This window comes from Solea senegalensis, linkage group LG13, assembly GCF_019176455.1.
Source record: "Solea senegalensis isolate Sse05_10M linkage group LG13, IFAPA_SoseM_1, whole genome shotgun sequence".
Lineage (NCBI taxonomy): Eukaryota > Metazoa > Chordata > Actinopteri > Pleuronectiformes > Soleidae > Solea > Solea senegalensis.
The window spans coordinates 18,533,588-18,548,032 of record NC_058033.1 but is presented as its reverse complement, the minus strand read 5'-3'; the positions used below and the strand labels follow the sequence as shown (position 1 = coordinate 18,548,032).

The 14,445-nt window shown below is 43.1% G+C and overlaps 1 protein-coding gene across 1 annotated transcript; it reads left to right on the top strand.

The window, feature by feature from the left end:
* The first annotated feature begins 6,999 nt into the window (after positions 1-6,999).
* On the top strand, positions 7,000-14,445 carry alg8 (ALG8 alpha-1,3-glucosyltransferase). The gene is made up of 13 exons (XM_044042842.1): positions 7,000-7,718; positions 8,775-8,853; positions 8,943-9,136; positions 9,278-9,387; positions 9,490-9,557; positions 9,643-9,769; positions 11,700-11,803; positions 11,959-12,079; positions 12,367-12,506; positions 13,164-13,303; positions 13,415-13,512; positions 13,609-13,681; positions 13,884-14,445. Exons 1-13 carry the CDS (start codon positions 7,636-7,638, stop codon positions 14,110-14,112), a joined length of 1,566 nt encoding a protein of 521 aa, XP_043898777.1. The 5' UTR covers positions 7,000-7,635; the 3' UTR covers positions 14,113-14,445.

Below are 14,445 nucleotides of genomic sequence, written 5' to 3'. Positions count from 1 at the left end.
TCGCCACGTGTCTCACCTCTTCATGTGTCTTACCTCATCATGTGTCTCAGTGTCCTCTGTCTCACCTCTTCATGTGTCTCATCTCACAATGTGTCTCACCTCTTCATGCGCCTAACCTCATCATGTGTCATGTGTCTCACCTCTTCATGCGTCTCACCTCATCATGTGTCATGTGTCTCACCTCACCATGTGTCTCACCTCTGATTCAAATAAAGGGCTCGTTAACAGGCTTCGGCAAAGCTGAGTGACAGCTTACCATGTAAGCTGTCATGTGATTCACATGGACTGGGAAAACCTGGGACTGGAAAACACTGGAAAACCCTGGTTTACAGCTCCTGAGCCATTTTCCACCACTTTTACGTATTCCCGTTAGTTTATATGAAACATTATCGACAGTTCTAACGTTTGTGCCAATTGTTGTCCATTTTCACTCACATTTAGTGCCTCAAAAATGCAAGAAAAAAGTTCCTTTCATCACTGTGTTATTATTATCAGTTGTGTGAACTGGGTTGATTAACGATGCCATCTAGTGGTAGAATTTCAATCTGCTCTGAAGGGAAAACCAGTCCAACATGAGAGAAATACACTGAACAAAAATACAAACACTTTTGTTTTTGCTGAACTCAAAGATCTAAAACATTTCCTGTCGACACAAAATAACCAGATAACAAACTAACATCAGAGTGATGACGCTCATGAGAACCTTAAGAACACCAAGGAATTCAGTGTGAGATCAACAGGACAAAGTTGTGAGTTCAAATCTGACAAACAACTGAAGTTCACACGTTAAAACTTCAGGCCAAAATAAGAAAGATTGGCGTGTTGTTTTGCAGCTCTGTGAGAACAGATTCAGTTTGTCAAAGACATAGAGACTGTCATCAGCAGGCAGAGGCGCCACGGAAGCCTCAGCAACAGGTTACTCCTCCCAAAGTACAGGACCAACAGGCTGGGGGACTCGTTTGTCCCCCGGGCCATCAAACTGTACAACTCCTCACTGGGGGGGAGGAGGGCAAACAAAACACAGTACGAACTAAACAAACATATGTCCATAATCACAACTCACTGAAATGTGCAATAACCACAACAATAACAACATAATAACATGTGCAATAAAACCTTATAGACAGTGCAATAAAACCCTGGGCAATATGGGGTAACTGTAGGTGTGTGTGTCAATGTATGTGCATATATATATGTGTATGTATGTATGTATACATATATATACATATATATATATATTATATGTACATATATATATATATATAGCATAGTTCATATTATACTCTATATTGTATGGTGTTTGGTATCTGGGGTGTTTCTCTTTCCGGTCTCCTGCAAAGTGTAACTCTAATTTTAACAGTGCTGTGTGTGGATGTTGAGCTGTTAATTTCCCCGAGGGAACCCTCCCAAAGGGATACAAATAAAGTCGCCTATCGCTCCATAAATACGCCTCATGCTACCATTCATATATTCATTTTTAATCTAAACATGGCAACATGATAAAAACGGTATTTAAAGGGTTAAAACATTATCAGTATTTATATCAATAATTAGGTCAGGATGTAAGTGAAAAAAATCAGCTAAATGAAAGTAGAATATAACAACGATTTATTATAAATCAGCTTGGTGTTGAGTTGAATGAGTGTGTATTTGACATAAAATGTCCAAAGTGTCCTACAAGACACAACAAGGAAAACATCAATTTACTGTCACAACATTTGTTCTGATCAATTTAAATGGAAGAGCCAAACCGGATCATTTCGGCAGCTTTTATAAGACTGGAGGCAGAGGCACGTCCAGTCCCGCAGGTGGCAGCATTTCCTACAGGTGGTGTTTTTTTTCTCTGTTTTAGCAAAATGTTTGAAATAACAACAATTTCAGCTGCCATTTTTCTTTTATTTGTCCAACGCAGGACACGAACGTTGATTAATTACAGGTGGAGCTGCTCCTGCGGCCAAACACACACTGGATTTAAAAGCCTTTGCTTACTTTCCTTGACTTGGTACATTCTACTCCACCCCTCTGAGTCGATCTATTTGGAATGTTCCACTTCCTTTGTCGGAGGCGGAGCTGCTTCTGCCCAGAGACAGAAACAGCGAGAGGACGAGGAGCAGCGGGAACTAACATGTGTACAATCATGCGAACAAACATGGTAACTGCTGTTTAAAATGATCCACACATTTCTTAGATTCTCTGTTGACGCTCTGTTCACACCTGCTGTTCACATCCGACCACTGCTACTGCTAATGCCAACGTGACTTCACTGCTCCACAGCAAACACACGATCACGTCTGACCATGTACGTGTGTTTTCAAAACACTGACTTAGTGTCAACTATATAATTATATAGTATGACGTCATACTGTCAAAAACTGTCCAAATATGAACTGTCAAAAATATCCTGGTATAGTATGTCGTCATAAAAACATGTTTATTATTTAGTAAACTGTCCAATTATAAACTGTCAAACATGTCAAACAATGTCCAAATAACAAAAAATGTCACTAGACCATTAAAACTTAAGAATGAGTATCTAGTCTGGCCAGTAGGGGGCAGGTTAAGTAAAAAAATCACTCAGGAGCAGTGGTTTAGTAGAATTTCAAAATAAAAGTGTCTGTTTTGATATGGATCAATATATAGTTGACAATAAAAAGGTTTTCCTCACATTTCTTCAATCATTTACTGCAGTGAGCACATTTGAACACTATAAAGTGGACACTGCTTTGTCTCATCATGTCCTCTGACTGAAGACCTGCAAACAGCTGCTGTTGAAGGCACAGTTCATATGTTTTCAAGTGATTCCATTCACAGTCGTCACTAAATACATCAGAATCCTCTGTTAAATATTGAGATTTTACGAATGTTTTCAGGTTTTTTTAAGTCTTTGTAACTGATCTACAACTTTGTTTGGAGCAGGACCAGGAGCCGGAGCCGGAGCCAGGATCAGGACCAGGATCAGGACCAGGATCAGGACGAGGAGCAGATGGGACAGGTGTGTGGTAACTGCTGCTTAAAAATGATCCGCACATTTCTTAGATGTTCTGTTGACGCTCTGTTCACACCTGCTGTTAACATCTGACCTGAGGGATCCGATCACCTGCTAATGCTAATGCTAATGTGACGTCACTCCTCCACATGTAAACACGCACACCTTTCATTTCACTTTCCTTATTAAAAGGAACAAAGAAACCGGAAAATGTTCAACATTTGTAATAAAACAAAAAACAATTAATCTATTTTAAAAGTATTTGACGATTCATTTAGTAATGGTTTAATTATGCAGTAATCGTTGCATCTCTACTTGTTTTATATTTTTTTAAATAATCATCAGCCACCATGAGCCCATAACGATAATATCGTGCATCCCGACACATTTCCATGCACAGGTGTAAACTAACAACATTGTTTGTTTTTTAAAGAACGAAATCAAGCTTTGTCATTTTACAGATTCTTAAATGGGAACACTTTCTGTTTTCAACAACACGTTTGACAACATCATCATTTCCACCTTTTAAAACACTCATCAACATTTTAGCACATTTTCTGGAGCAAACCATCACTCTTTCACCTGTGATTTCATCCCCTCACACGGACGTTAACAGCACTTGTCAACAGAGCCTCTGTTTAATGTGTTCACATCATTTTTACATTGTTAACAAGTGAAAACTGTGGACGAGTCAAAGTGACAACATTCAATCAATAAATACACAATTAAATAATGACTCACATGTGTCTCACGTTCATTCATTCGCATTGGAATTAAATACAGAAATGTCTCATTGTTAAATGTGTCATTCATTCACATACTCAATTCAATTGATGTAAAAAAAACATAGAATTACTTAAAGACTATTTAATGACCATGGACCATGAAACAATTCATTGAAGCAGTTAGGTATGTTTTTTACATCAAATTAATTTGGTATTTGAATGAATGACACATTTAATAATGAGACATTTGTGTATTTAATTCCCATGTGAATGAATTAATGTGAGACACATTTGAGTCATTATTTAATGGTGTATTTATTGATTGAATGTTGCCACTTTGACTCGTCCACAGTTTTCACTTGATAACAATGTAAAAATGATGTGAACACATTAAACCCACAGAAGTCTCATTCATGTGCTCATCATATTTAAGCAGCAGTTACTGGACACCTGGACCCAACTGTGTGGTCAACAGTCATTTTTTTATTTTTTTTTGTCTTTTTAATGTTTTTTTTTTTTGGCCAAAAATGTGAAATAAAATGGCATAACCCCCTCCTGTCATCTGTGCGGGGGGCCGGGGGAGCACAGCCCAGCCCAACCCCCCACCTCTACAATGGCAGTGAGAGCGCGCGTAGTTTGGCCCCGGTGCCGGGGCCAAGTGTTCGGAGCATGCTGGATTTGAAACAGCCCAGCTGAGCTAACTATCCACGCTCTTCTTCAGGTTTTCTCACACCTATTCACTCTCTGTGTTGAATATTGGGCTTAAAAAGTTGCTTCATCTGAGATTTGAACCTCTGACCTCAGGAACTCCAGTCTTTGTGTGAACCACATGAGCTATTTGTCCTCACACGCTTCTTCTTCCACGTTGGACGACTTTCAATAACAGATGAGCACAAACATGACTTCAAAAAAACCTTCGACTGATGAAGTATTTAAGGATACATGTTCTACATAATGGGCCAAACACTTGGTGTAGTGGTTAGTGCTCTTGCCTTTGAAACAAGAACACCTGGGTTCGAGACCCATTTGGAAGAAGTGTCTTTCTGGAGTTTTTCATGTTCTCCCCCTGTGTGTGTGGCTTTTCTCCGGGTTCTCTGGCTTCCTCCCACAGTCCATTAATCATCTATCGCTTTGTCCTCCACTGGAGGGTCGTGGGGGGTTCTGTGCCAAGCTCACCTGTCATAGGGTGATAGGCGGGGTTCACTCTGGACTGTTCCCCAGTCCATTCAAAACATGCAAGACAGCGATGAGGTAAATGTCCACTGAAACAGTCACTTGATGTAAGATTCGAACACCTGACCATAGGAACACCAGTCCATGTCTGGCTCAGAGTGAAACCCGCCTATCACCCTATGACAGCTGAGATGGCACAGCAGGCCCCAGGACCCTCCAGTGGAGGACAAAGTGGTAGATGATTGATGGACTGTGGGAGGAAGCCAGAGAACCCGGAGAAAAGCCACACACACACACAGGGAGAACATGAAAAACTCCAGAAACATCCTTGTTCCAACTGGGTCTCGAACCCAGGTTTCAAAGGCAAGAGCACTAACCACAACACCAAGTGTTTGGCCCATGATGGAGGACATGTATCCTTAAATCCTTCATCAGTCAGAGGTCTTTCTGAAGTCATGTTTGTGCTCATCTGTTATAGAAAGTCATCCAATGTTGAAGGAGAAGTGTGTGAGGACAAATAGCTCACTTGGTTCACACAAAGACTGTAGTTCCTGAGGTCAGAGGTTCAAATCTTAGATGAAGCGACCTTTTAAACCCAATATTCTACACAGAGAGTGAATAGGTGTGAGAAAACCGGAGGAAGCGTGTGGACAGTTAGCTCAGACGGTTAGAGAGCAGCCTTTCAGTCCTGACGTTGTGGGTTCAATTCCTTTATACATCATGGTTTAAGGTTCCACAGCCAACGTGAAGAGTCAAAAACGCCCGGAGCTCCTTTCCAAACCTCAAAAGGGTTCGTGGCGTGGTGGATTGGTGGATTGGTTCGCAACCGCAAGGTTGTGCCAGTCCGGCTGTGGCTGGTTCAAATTCAGCACGCTCTGAACACTTGGCCCCCGGCGCCAGGGCCAAACTACGAGCACTCTCACTGCAATTGTAGTGGTGGGAGGTTGGGGCTGGGCTGTGCTCCCCGGCCCCCTGCACAGATGACAGCAGGGGGTTACAACATTTTATTTTACATTTTTGGCCAAAAAATTCCCCAAAAAACAAAAACTAATTATAGGGGTTCACTCCCTGGACTGTTGACCACAGAGTTGGGTCCAGGTGTACAGTTACTGCTGCTTAAAAATGATGAACACATGAATGATTTTTACATTGTTAACAAGTGAAAACTGTGGACGAGTCAAAGTGTCTCACATTCATTCATTCACATTGGAATTAAATACAGAAATGTCTCATTGTTAAATGTGTCATTCATTCATTCATTCAAATACCAAATTCATTTGATGTAAAAACAACATATAGAACGACTTGACTATATAATGAATGATGTCATGGTCGTGTGTTGCATGATGAATTGATTTTGTATCAAAATCAGCATCAAATCAATTGATTGCAGCACTCAAGGTTCCTAAGAGCACAGTGGTCTCCATAATCCTTAAATGGAAGAAGTTTGGGACGACCAGAACTCTTCCTAGACCTGGCCGTCCAGCTAAACTGAGCAATCGTGGGAGAAGAGCCTTGGTGAGAGAGGAAAAGACGAACCCAAAGATCACTGTGACTGAGCTCCAGAGATGCAGTAGGGAGATGGGAGAAAGTTCCACAAAGTCAATTATCACTGCAGTCCTCCACCAGTCGGGGCTTTATGGCAGAGTGGCCCGACAGAAGCCTCTCCTCAGTGCAAGACATATGAAAGCCCGCAGAGAGTTTGCCAAAAACCAGATGAAGGACTCCCAGACTATGAGAAACTTAACCTTAGCAACTGTAAAGAGAAGAGGAGGTGTGCACGATGTGGGAAATGTGGAAGCAAGGTGCAGCTGTGGGGGAGATGATAGTGTCGCATATGGTGGGTGTGAGACGATGAGAAGGGAAACGAATATCCAAAAAAAATAAGAGCCGAGAGAAGAATCACCTCTGCAGAAGCTGTGAGTGTATCAAGAACACGGAGGGATGTAGCCAGGCAGTTAAAAATAGAAACAGAGCATTGAAACAACTTTAAAGAACCCATAGCATACAACAGCTAAACCAGTACAAGAGAGCACAGGTGCTAGTGAAAAGAACAATATGCCAGGCCAAGCGGCAAGCTGGAGAGAGTTTTGTGGCAGAATAGGAAGAACGACACCTATGGGGAACAATAGAAAGGTATGGGATTATTCAGCCATGACTTGTGGGGAGCAGACTGCAGGTTCTAACAGGGATAAGGCAGAAATGATGACAAAATTATTTGCAAGAATACATTGTAAGGAAAATCTATCAGAAGAGGGGCGGAGAAGGAGAGAGAGAACAATGAGTCGGTATCCAGGTGTGCTCGACAGGAGGGAAGAAACGGGAAGCAATTGATGAACTATGGCAGAAATGACGAGGGCTATAAAGAAATCAAAACCAACCTCTCCTGGGAAAGATAACATAAGCTATATAATGCTAAAACAACGAGGGGAGTGAGCATTGTTAAAGTTGCATAAAGGGCATATAGAAGTGATGAAAAATAGTCTAAGAAAATTAAGGGATCAAGAATTTAATTTAACAGGAATAATGGAAAAAGTGAGAGAGCACAAGTCAGGATAGTAGTGAAGTTCCTTTCTTATAGGATATAAAGTCGGACAGAAATAGGTAAAATATATAGGGTAAGAGTGTGTGGCCTTTTTCTGGTTCACACTCTCGAGCAGTAGGGGGCGGTAATGCACCTATAGATGGATGCCAACTGTCGTAAAACAAAAAGAAGAAGAATGAAAGCACAACAACAACAGCAGCGGTGTCATGGCGGCTCCTGACACAGGTGGCTGGTTTCCGGCGTTAGCTGTGGGAGTTTCTCTGCTGAAATGTCTCTTCATTAACGCATAGTGAGTGAAAAACAACGTCATTAATGTGAATTATAATGTGACGCGTTTTCATATTCGTATATTAAAAATATTCATTCATATTCTTTCGCGTGCTCGTTCAAAGATGGTAGTTTAGCCTGTTAGCGCGCGGCTAACAACCACAGGCTACATCACATTTTCTTCAACCGAATTATTCACATTTATAGGCTTTTTGTGAAGTCGAGTTCGTGCAGGTCTTACCACGTGTGTCGGATGGTTGTTGTTACGTTAACCTGACGTGTTATTATCTCCCGGGTCGTAACACCGAAGAGCCTCAAGATGGCACCGTTTGTCCCGGGTCGTAACACCGAACAGCCTCAAGATGGCACCGTTTGTCAGTTCGTCGTCTTCTTCTCTTCTGAGGTTTTATGGCCGTTGGCAAACAACGATTTGGTGCATTAATATATATATATACATATATGTATATATATATATATATATATATATATATATATATATATATATATATATATATATGATTATAATAATGCACTATATATGTATATATATATATATACATGTGTATAAATATAAATAAATACATATATACACAAACATATACATACTGTATATGCACATATTCATGTCCACATACATACATACACACACACATAACCTCTTAAAACCACAACTTTGTGGTTGTCAGTTCGAGTTTTCTGTTCTCATTTTGTTTCAGTCTACAGGAATTTTTTTTTATCAGTTTTTATTACCAACCAAAGTCAAACTTTTTTATTTATTTATTCTCTTTTATTATCAGTGTGACTTTAATTTAAGCTTTTCATGTGTGTCTCTTTAGCACACACACGGTGTAAAGCCTATGTGAACATAATAGTTAGTATTAACTGTGGATCATTTCTTTTATTTTATGTTTGGACTCATTGGATATGTTTGCTGATAAAAGCTCCAGAGAACAACCTGAAAAATGTTCTTTCTATTTGAACAAAACTTGTATTTATACTAATTAATGTGAGTCTGTGTTAAAATGACAGTTTTTTTGTATGGAGTTTGGTTTCATCTGCTGTATGTTTATCTTTTCAGTCATTCCACAGACTTTGAGGTTCACAGGAACTGGCTTGCGATCACACACAGTCTGCCCGTGTCCAGGTGGTACTATGAGGTCAGTATGATGACGCACTTTGCTTTTGCTTCTTTTAAAGCGGTGAACTAATGATGATGTAGAGTCAGCGCCGTGTTGTCTTTCTCCAGAACACGTCTGCATGGACTCTGGACTACCCCCCGCTCTTCGCCTGGTTTGAGTTTGGCCTCTCTCACGTGGCTCGGCAATTTGACAGGAACATGCTGCTGGTGGAGAACCTGAACTACGCCAGCGCGTCCACGGTGCTTTTCCAGCGGCTGTCGGTCATCGCCACCGACGTGGTTTTCATCTTCGCTGTCAGAGAGTGAGTCTGTGTCCGCGCCGGACTTCGAGAAAAGTTCTTTGACCAAATCGCTTTTGTGTTTTTTGGAAAAAAAAAACAACATAAAAAAGTTGGATTAAACTCAGCAGCAGCTCAATCCTGATTGGCTCTTTCCCCGTTCAGGTGCTGCAGGTGCGTTCAGGAGCAGAAAGGCTCTCGGGATGTTCTGAGTCGTCCGTCCTTCGTCCTGGCTTCTCTGCTGCTCTACAACTTGGGCCTCCTCATCGTCGACCGTATCCTTCCACTCGAGAATCAGTCTGTGCAGGTCAAACTCTGACCTGAGGCTGTCGCCATGACGAGCGCCGGGAAGCGTCTTTAACTTTTCTTTCTCTCAGACATTCATTTCCAGTATAACGGTTTCCTGTTTGGTTTCCTGCTGCTGTCAGTGGCAAAACACCTCCAGGTCTGACACCCGGCCCTTTCATGAAATACGCCGTCTTTCTGAACGTCCAATGATTTCACACTCTGTGGTTTGGTGTGTTGAACAGTCTCAGCACCTGCAGGGGGCGCTGCTGTTCTCCATCCTGCTCAACCTGAAGCACATCTACCTGTACGTGGCTCCGGCCTACGGCATCTACCTGCTGAGAAGTTACTGCTTCACCCAGGACAACAGAGGTAACACACACACACACACACACACACACACAGTCCTAAAAATACATTAGACGAGGTACAAAATCTTAAAGGGAAAGTTCGTTTTTTTTAAAAAAATATGCTTGTACGAGCTGCTGTCACATAGTCGGCGCTGCTGCTGAGAACGAGCATGAGATGACCATTTTAGCACTTAACAAACAACTAACATGAAACATTTTTTGTCAGTCTACAGTCTACAATATCTTAAGAACATTTTCACGCCTTTTCTCACTGTTAGACAGACTTTTCCAACAGGAAACTGAGGTTTTTCTCCCACACCAAATCCCGCAGAGAAAATGAGTGATTTTAGCTGGCGGGGACACAGGAGCTGCTGGTCTGCTGCTGCCTCGTGTGGTCACTTTGTGTCACTGAGGTGAATCTGAACAAAGGATTTCAAATGCCGAATTTGACTAAATTAGACATTTGAACTTAGTGATGGAGGCAGAAGTGGATCAGGAACTGCTGTGTGTCCTAAAGCTGAAATCACTGGTTTTCTCTATGGGGTTTGGTGTGGGAGAAAAATGTGTGATAAAGACGTGAACACATTCTTAAAGATATGGTAGAAAATTCAGTTTTTCCTCTTGTCATCATGTTTTCATTGAGAGTGAGCTTATTAATAAAAGACAGTTTGGTTTAGTTTAAAGGAGACATATTATACCCTATTTCCATTAAAATAGTTTCCTGGTGTCCTAATGAACATATCCGTGACATGCTTTGGTCAAAATACCATAAGGATGAAGCACCATAGCAGTTCAATAACCCTGCTAAACCCGCCCCTTTCAGAACGCTCAGTTTTCATGCACGGTCCCTTTATATGCAAATGAGACACAGGCAAACACACACCCACTTCTTCCAGGGGGTTTCTGATTTGTCCTCTTTACAGCACTCACTCGCTCAGATCCTGTTCCCTCTGCTCCATTCGTCTCCCCCTCCCTCCACTAGTTCTCTGACAATATCAACATGGCAGCGTGCGCAGAAAACAGCGAGAGTGCCGTCACAGGAAGGGACGTCCTAAATAAGGATCGAGCTGAACAGTGCCGAACTGTAAATCAGTTAAAAACACTTAGGGACAGCACTGCTGATAGCCAGCGGCGTGCTGCGAGCTGAATAAACTGCCGCTGTATGTGGCTGTATCAGACCGGTGACTGTATGCTCCGGAGCTGGCGCCAGTTTAGGCAGCTCGCCGCTGGCGATCAGCGGTACAGCTGTGCTGTCCCTATGTCTTTTTAACTGATTTTCACAGAGAGTGCAGCACCACTGATCGCCACCGCTGAATGTGATTGTATCAGACTGAGTCTGTGCTCCGGTCACGGAGGACATACTGAACAAATATTTTTAATTAGGACGTGTCAGAATGGTCAGTTATGAGCTCTATGTGACCTTTTCTTAACAATGTGTGTGTTTGTACGTCGGTGAAATACGTTTGCTGACTAAATACAGCGACCGCTGGCCGCAGTCTGATGCGAAGTGGTGCGAACACACAAACACACGTTTGATGACTTTATCCGGCACATTAGCTTCATATATAAAATCCTCTGAGGCTGGAAGTTTGTGTAAAACACTGTGCTCCACTGTGCAGCCATGAACAGCACACTTGTCCCTCCACGTTGACATAATGCAGACGAGAAAGGAAGGTGACAAGGTGGAGCTAAGGTGGAGCTCTCGAAGTAAACTTACTGGTGGGGCAGTCCCATTCGAGGTGAAATGAGCAGGGAATTCAACAACAAGTGTTTTATCGCCTATACTTACACTAAGGGGGACCACGAAAACATGACTGAGTATTCTTTTTCCACACTTTGGCGACTGGTAGGGCCTCCAGAGTCCCAAATATAAGTATTGAAATGGTTAAAAAGTTGATTTTGCATAATATGTCCCCTTTAACCGTTACTAACCGAAACGAGTCGTCTCACAGACGGTTCAGTCCGCTGGACGAGTTTCAGTCCGCTCCGTCTCTTGGCTCTGGGAACCATCGTCGTCTCCGTCTGTGCTCTGTCCTTTGGCCCATTCATCGTCATGGTGAGTGGGGTTGCACTCACTCACTCACTCACTCACTGGAACATCTTTAACTTCAGTGGAGGAGTTAAAGGAACATCTCACTCAGCTCGTGTTTGACCACAGGTCTGACGAGCTGTTGTCACATGAGTGGTGATGATGTCATGTTTTTTTATCAGGGTCAGCTCTCTCAGGTGTTGTCCCGCCTCTTTCCGTTCCAGCGTGGACTCTGCCACGCCTACTGGGCCCCCAACGTCTGGGCCCTCTACAACGTGCTGGACAAAATCCTGGCGGTGCTCGGTGAGGCTCCGCCCTCTCTCATCATCACTGATTTTCTCTTTGGGCTTTGGTGTGGGAGAGTGAGTGGTTTACAAACTTCAGTTTCCTGTTGGAAAACTTTGTCCAACAGTGAGCGAAAGACGTGAACATGAATGAATGAATTGATCATAGACAAAAAGTGACGATCATGTTTTCAAAGCTGTAGAAATGTGTAGTTTCAGTTAAGTTAAGGGTGCGTTTGATTTGTTTGCCTGTTGGTGTCAGTGTTACTATATTTGTGTGCGTGTGTGTCTGTGTGTGTGTTCCAGGTGTGCGTCTGAAGCTGCTGGAGGAGGAGGAGCTTCCTCTAGCCTCCATGACAGGTGGGCTTGTACAGGAGTTTCAGCACTCTGTCCTCCCATCCGTCTCTCCATCCGTCACACTAGTCTGCTCTCTGCTGTCCATCCTGGTGAGTGACAACACACTGAGCGTCACAGATGAGTCATTGATGAGTCACTGATGAGTCACTGATGAGTTACTGATGAGTCACCGATGAGCAGTGTTGGGAGTAACGGCGTTTAAGTATAATGGCATTACTAACGGCGTTATTTTTTCAGTAAAGGAGTAATCTAATTACATTTCCTATCGTTGCAACGCCGTTACCGCTACTGAGAATGTAAAGTGGCGCGTTACTTGTGTCGGCTGGGTGGACGGGTGCCCTGCTCACGCTGTCTCACTGTACACTCTAAGACAATGGCGACGAGCCAGGGAAGTGTAGTGTTTTTTAAGTGCAAATATCGAAAATACTTCTCCCTTACCGAGGTAAAAGGAAAGAATGTATATGCAACGTGTGTTGTGACTTGTACTGATGAGTCACTGATGAGTTACCGATGAGTCACCAATGAGTCACTGATGAGTTACGCTTGCGGCGCAGCAGAAGTTTAAATGTTTTAAACAGTTTTTCTATTTTAATTTTTTTTTGTGAAGTTATGAAAAAAATCCTGATTCCAGACTTTAGTTTAGTTTGGATCAGCTCTGGTGTCTGACATTGAACTCTCATTTGACCTAAACTCTCTGTCTCTGTCTGTCTGTCTGTGTGTCTGTGTTTCTGTCTGTGTGTCTGTAGCCGTCCCTTGTCTCCCTCTGGCTGTGTCCTCGTGGTGCTCGTGGTTTCCTGCGTTGTCTCGTGCTCTGCTCTCTGGGCTCCTTCATGTTCGGCTGGCACGTCCACGAGAAGGCCGTCCTCCTCGCCGTCCTGCCCCTCAGGTCAGCCGTGGCCCCTCCTTCATATGTCACGTGACATCACAGAGTCACTTAGATTCATGCGTTGCTTCTCGCTCTGACGGACCGCTTGTCTGTCTGTTTGTTGTCCTGCAGTCTCCTGGCAGTCGAGAGCAGAGAGGACGCTGGAGTCTTCCTGGTTCTGTCAACCACAGGACATTACTCTCTGTTCCCGCTGATCTTCACACCGGCAGGTGAACGTGGTGTCTTTGACGTCTTCATGACCTCTCACTCTTTTTCTTCTTCTTCATGTGTTCATTTCAAAGTTATGTCCACTTCCTGTTTTTCAGAGCTGCCAATCAAAGTTGTTCTGATGGTGATGTTTAGCATATACTCTTTCACTGCTCTGAGGAAACTGCACAGGTAAACAAACAAACAAACAAACCAAAGTAATACTCATTCTAATAAAGGCACAAGTGTACATGGACTCTTGCCTCTCGCCCCATCAAATTAATCATTTGCCAGTTAACCGGCTTTTATTTATATATTTAAGTATTGATTGGTTTGCATTTGTTTATTGATCCTCACGTACTTGGAAGTAATCAGATTACTTCTGTCCTCCCAGTGGCCCAGTGCTCCGCCCCCTGGAGACCGTCTACCTGCTCGGTTTGTTCGCCGTGGCGTTTGTCTGCGAGGTCGTCTTCCCCCTGTCACCGTGGCAACGGGAGCTGCCCTTCCTCCCCTTGCTGGTGACCTCGGTGTACTGCTCGGTGGGCGTGTGCTACTCCTTCCTGCGCTTGTACACTGGCCTCCTGCGGCACGAGGACAGCGGTGAGAAGTCCAAGCTGCAGTGAGACACCATTTCTGAACCTGAGAGATCAAAGGTCAGGCCCAAAACACACTGACAGCACACAGACACCGACGACCCCGGAACAACACGACAAATCAGGACCGTGTCACTGAGGACAAACTCATATTTAATGGATGCAGTGAAATCAACAAACTAAAAATAGGACGGAACTGGTTTGCCGCGTGTACAATAGGAAAACTACGTTTTTTCCTTCAACCGTAACAGAAACTGATCGGAAACACAATTACAGACGCGACAGAAATGTCGACCAAAGATCGGACACAGTCAAGTCTGTTTTTCTTTCCTGTGGTTTCAAATTAAAAAGGTAACGAGTGAA

What these genes read in the sequence shown, in the direction of transcription:
- alg8 (XM_044042842.1), top strand. Translation starts at nt 7,636, where the DNA reads ATGGCGGCTCCTGACACAGGTGGCTGGTTTCCGGCGTTAGCTGTGGGA. An exon ending in CAAAATCCTGGCGGTGCTCG is followed by an intron (nt 12,080 to 12,366) that starts GTGAGGCTCCGC and finishes TGTGTGTTCCAG; the next exon opens with GTGTGCGTCTGAAGCTGCTG. An exon ending in GCTCTCTGCTGTCCATCCTG is followed by an intron (nt 12,507 to 13,163) that starts GTGAGTGACAAC and finishes GTGTGTCTGTAG; the next exon opens with CCGTCCCTTGTCTCCCTCTG.